The sequence below is a fragment of the Eptatretus burgeri genome, chromosome 10 (genome assembly GCF_056783735.1).
Source record: "Eptatretus burgeri isolate ZD-2024b chromosome 10, Ebu_testis_v1, whole genome shotgun sequence".
Lineage (NCBI taxonomy): Eukaryota > Metazoa > Chordata > Myxini > Myxiniformes > Myxinidae > Eptatretus > Eptatretus burgeri.
The window spans coordinates 35,876,087-35,881,086 of record NC_140970.1 but is presented as its reverse complement, the minus strand read 5'-3'; the positions used below and the strand labels follow the sequence as shown (position 1 = coordinate 35,881,086).

Here is a 5,000-nt window from a genome sequence, read left to right as displayed (position 1 = left end):
AGGATGAGAGGTGCCAGCTGATGATGATGTGTGTGTGTGTGTGTGTGTGTGTGTGTGTGTGTGTGTGTGTGTGTGTGTGTGTGTGTGTGTGTGTGTGTGTGTGTGTGTGTGTGTGTGTGTGTGTGTGCGTGCATGCGTGCATGCAAGTTGCTGTTCTTGACTGCTATCTCCACATGTGTGTAGGTTTCAGAAGGTAGAATGGAGATATACAAAGTCCCAAAGCATCCACCTCCGTTATGTTTTTGTGTGCGTGTTTGTGTGTGTTTTTGGAAATTTCGATTCAATTATAGGGAGTATATGGCACTAAATTTAGACACATTTTCAGTACCAATGTTGCTTTGTTGTTTCATTGTTGAAGTCTCATGTATGACTGTCTTTGTCTGATCCATTGAATTCCTTTTGATAATTTGATCATCCCATAAACATTGGAGAAATGTGAATAAACCTCTGAAGACCCTTGAATAATTATTTAAAGGCAGACTTTAAGGTGGTTGAACAAGGTTGGCAGTGACAGATCCCAAACCAATTTTCCTGCCACCGATTAGAGGCGTTACAGGGTGGCCTGAGGTATGAAAGTGGAGGTGACCATCGAAAGATTTTGTCTATCACTGAGACACTGGAGTTTGCAACAAACTTTGGGATATTGGACCTCATGGGAGTATTTGAAAGTCCGGCTTTGTGACAGAGAGTAAAGGGAGGTCGGGGTCGGAGGCAGGGTGGACTGACGGTATTCTGGGCCCTCGGGCAAAATGGGTATTTTGGGCCCCCAAGATAAAATTTTGAATGACAGTGCAAAAGAACGTTTTCTTAAACAAACATTTGTGCATGCATCTGCAGAATAATGAGACCATGGATTTAAAACAAATATTTATTATAATTCAGGACTGGTGTTTGTGCGTTTGTTTGTTTGTCATGCTCCTCCTGCAGTTCTGTGCTGATTACATCCAGATTTGCGACATCGGATCAGTGTGACCCGAATTAATGTATAGGGGTGTTTTTATCTTTGCCGGTGGTCGTGGGGTGGGGGGGGGGATGAAAATTCTCTATTTAAATGTGTATCGTGTACAGCCCCCTCTAGGTGGGAGAGGGTATTACAAATCCCACTATTTATAGTGCAGTATTCCTCCACCCCCCCCCCCCAATCCACTTTCTCAACAATTCCCTGGAAGAACTCCTTTCTTTCAAGCTTCTGGGTCTCACTATCTGCCATGATCTTTCCTGGGGAAGCCACATTTCCAACCTGGCCTCCAAAGCCAGTCACCGACTGGGAATCCTTCATCGTGCAAAGTCCTTCCTTGGCCAACCTGAGCTCCTGACCACATACAAAGCTTTTGTCTGCAGCCTGATGGAGTACTACTCTCCCCTCTGGGCTGGTGCTCCTGCCTCTCACCTTTCTCGGCTTCACGCTGTGGAAACCAAGGCATTTCGGATCATTGGCGTCTCCCGCGATGGGGATGAGTCTTTGGGCCTCTCACTCTCTCACCACAGGCAGGTTGGTGGTCTTTCTGTCTTCTCCCGTCTCCTCTCCGGTCTCCCCCCCCCCCCGCTCTGTCTGTGATTTGTCCCCACCATATTCCCGGAGGTCGCTCAAGGTCCGTCAACAACCCCCTTTGGTAAAACTACCAAAATCACGAATCACTGCTCACCTTCACTCTTTCATTCCTCTTTTTTCCCGCCTTTGGAATGAACTCCCTCACTCTATTCAATCCCATTCCTCCCTCCAGGCCTTCAAAAAAAAACACGTTCACCACCACCTCTTATCGTCCCCCATCCAAAACCTCGATCTTTTCTACCCCCTTAAATGCACCCCAAACCCACCTCCTTCAAATTCCCTGCTTTCCTTCCTGAAAGTCCCTGTAATGTCCCTCTTTGTATTCCCCATGTTCCCTGCCCCCATCCCTCTCCCTTCCACAAATCTCCTAATGTCTCTGTTCCCCACTGTTTTGTCCTTCCCTCTCCCACCCCTCTTGTCTCCTGCCCTCCTTGTCTCCTGCCCCCCTTGCTGTGTGTTGTGTGTTAGCTCTCATACGAGCCTTGACAAGGTATACAAAAAAAAAACGTATGAATTAATACTAAAAATATTTACAATAATAGTATCATTTGTAAAAAGAAGAACGAAAGTATAATCAACCCACACACCGCCGTGAAGACCAATGAAAATTTGGTCCACAGGTGATGTAAAATGAAGGATGAAAATTTGGTCCACAGGTGATGTAAAATGAAGGAGATAGCGGGACGTTCCGACCGACCGAGTGGATTCACACCCTCGTCTATTGAACACTGCGGTATTTCTCTGCAAGTATTGCAGAGGGTATTGCAGAGGAATTGCAGAGAAACTAATTGTTTTTCGATAAAGAAGGTACAAACTCCGTTTTTTGAAATGCACATTTATAGTTATTAATAACCAACTTTTTGTGAAGTTTGAAACTTGCTTGAACAGATCGGGGAATGTTGTTTGTTTTAAGCAGGTTAAAATGTTTCGTTTAACAGCAACAAATTACTTCAATGCATTTTTTTCCCCATAATCTATTAAAGTCAACTTTAAAACTTCAACAATGAATATATTATGTTTAAATATTCAGTGCTGTCCGTCATAAAATCGCCTTCTTCATCGATTACTGAAAACGGAAATTTACTTACTTACTTTCTTATTTACTTACTTATTTATTTACTTATGTATTTACTTATTTATTTATTTACTTACTTATTTACTTATTTAGTTATTTACTTAGTTACTTATTTTCTTACTTACTTAGTTACTTATTTACTTACTTAGTTACTTATTTGCTTACTTATTTACTTATTTAACCGGGCGTAGTGGTGTGCGCCTGTAATCCGGAAACTCGGAGGCTTGGGTTGGAGCTCGGAGGCTTGGGTTGGAGGATCGTTTGATGACGGGTGCTCTGTACTGGGCCGTGCTTTGAGAGGGTGTAGGGCAGCCCGGAATCATGGCGAAACCCAATCCTTATCCCTGTGTCGTAAGAGGCGACCAGGGTTGCATCAGGAAGGGCATCCGGCATAAAACCTGTGCCAAATCAGTATGCGGATCATAACGGATGATCCGCTGTGGCGACCCCTAACGGGAGCAGCCGAAAGACGAACAACTTACTTATTTACTTACTTATTTACTTCCTTATTTACTTATTTATTTATTTACTTGTTTATTTATTTATTTATTTACTTACTTACTTTTGGACCCCTTGATGGTCCGATCCTGGTCGTGTTGGGAGGGTTTGCTTTTTCCAGCCACAACAACTTGGCATAAAATGTATTTTTTTTTGTTTTACTTCCAGGTTCATGGAAGACGAGGAAAGCAACGAACCGGTCGTGAGACAAGTGGAAAATGAAAGTGGAAGAATGTAGTAACTTGTTGGTAAAATATATATTGGATATGGCATCATAGGGGAGGATTAATGGGGGTATTAAAGATTGAGGAGTGGAGTATTGAAGTGGAGTAACCGAGATGGTGGTGCACTTCCACCTTGAAGCCCTAGCCTGTAGAAGGTCGAAGGAGAATTGGGATTGAACCATATCAGGAATGTGGTTCCACGAGCTAGAGGAAAAAGAAAGTGTTCGAGGTGAGCCACAAGTATGGAATCTTAGCATCCAACACACAAGGAGAGGGGGTGGGCCTGTTGTAGACCCCCTCATGCCTGGTGTTGGCTTTATGGTTGGGGTGGTGGACTTTGGATCCGAGGATCCTGAGTTCAAATCCTGCTCAGCTGTTGAATTAATACAAGGTGGAGTTAACTCTGCCTGTAATCATTCCGAAGTCGGCAAAATGAGTGCCAACATGCTGGTATACTGTGTCGGAGTGGAGACCCATCCAGGATTGTGCCCAATAGCCAAGGAGACTGCTAAAGCAACATCAGCACTCTGCACAGAGTAGGGTCCCAATCTCCTCTCCTACTCTCCTTGTGTGTTGTGTGCACCTGTCCAAACCGTCTCCCCCCCCCCCACCTCTTTACCAATGCAATGTGTACCTGTGTGAACACTTCTCTTCCAATGTACACCTGTCTGAACCACCTTTACCCCTCTCCCCCACCTCTTTACCAATGTAATGTGTACCTGTGTAAACACTTCTCTTCCAATGTACACCTGTATGAACCACCTTCGCCCCTCTCCCCCAACTCTACCTGTGTGACCATGCCCTCCCACTCCTACCCATTTGTGTGAAACACCTCACCTCCTTCAGCACTCCACCGATGACAGAGTAAGTGTCCTTCAGAGGTGACCGACGATATATTCTCAGTGAAAGCTCAAGCTGTGTTTTTACGTTTTCCGTTCTGCGATTATCGCATTTTGTTGATTATGGATGATCTCAAGTACAATCCAGGTATCCATCGACGTCGGCACAATTGTAAAGCTTTTTCGAAGTGGAGAGGAATATCCGTCGGCTTCCCTCGATTGCAAATGCAAGCTGTAGGTGATCGGTGCTGCAAACCAATGATGTTTCCTGTTGCCCATTGACCAGCAGGAGGGTCTGTAATAATTGCATGGGATGACAATCACCAGACCGTCGAAAGAGGCATCTACATATTACGTACGCACTTTTTTTCTCCCCGATCAGCACCAAAACTTGCGGATCAGTGACATCGTTACGCTGTCCAAAACACGGAAAAGGTAGCCCACCTATAATATCTGACAAGGGCTCCTTTTAACAGTGCTGATTTTATCTCGTGATGCAAAACAACTCGTCAATTATCCGTCTCTCATGGTCACGTGTTGAATGAATAATGCTGATGCTCGTGTTGAGGTGCAGAAAGACATTTGGAGCTTCACCAGGTGTTGCGTTTGCGAGTGACACACAACCCCCCCCCGGCGTTCAGTGCAACCTCGCCTGTCAAAGATTCACCACGTATGATAGGTCACGTGCTGGGTGGGCGTGGCTCAAACTTGCGCGTCCCTGTTCGTAACTTTGCCCGTCATTTTGTTGACGATGTTGACTGTCGCCCTTCACCTTCAATCTGCTGTATTCCCGCATGGCTGTGCATCATACA

The 5,000-nt window shown here is 45.0% G+C and overlaps 1 protein-coding gene across 3 annotated transcripts in view; it reads left to right on the top strand.

Moving 5' to 3' along the window:
* The first annotated feature begins 4,845 nt into the window (after positions 1–4,845).
* Positions 4,846–5,000, top strand: part of LOC147018313 (uncharacterized) — a 138,862-nt gene continuing 138,707 nt past the window's right edge. For 2 of the 3 annotated variants that reach the window (XM_085897856.1, XM_085897853.1), the window contains exon 1: positions 4,877–5,000. This exon is cut by the window's right edge and continues 10 nt beyond it. In XM_085897856.1, coding sequence (XP_085753982.1) covers positions 4,983–5,000 — 18 coding nt within the window. In that variant the 5' untranslated portion in view covers positions 4,877–4,982. The other variant, XM_085897855.1, reaches the window with a different exon arrangement.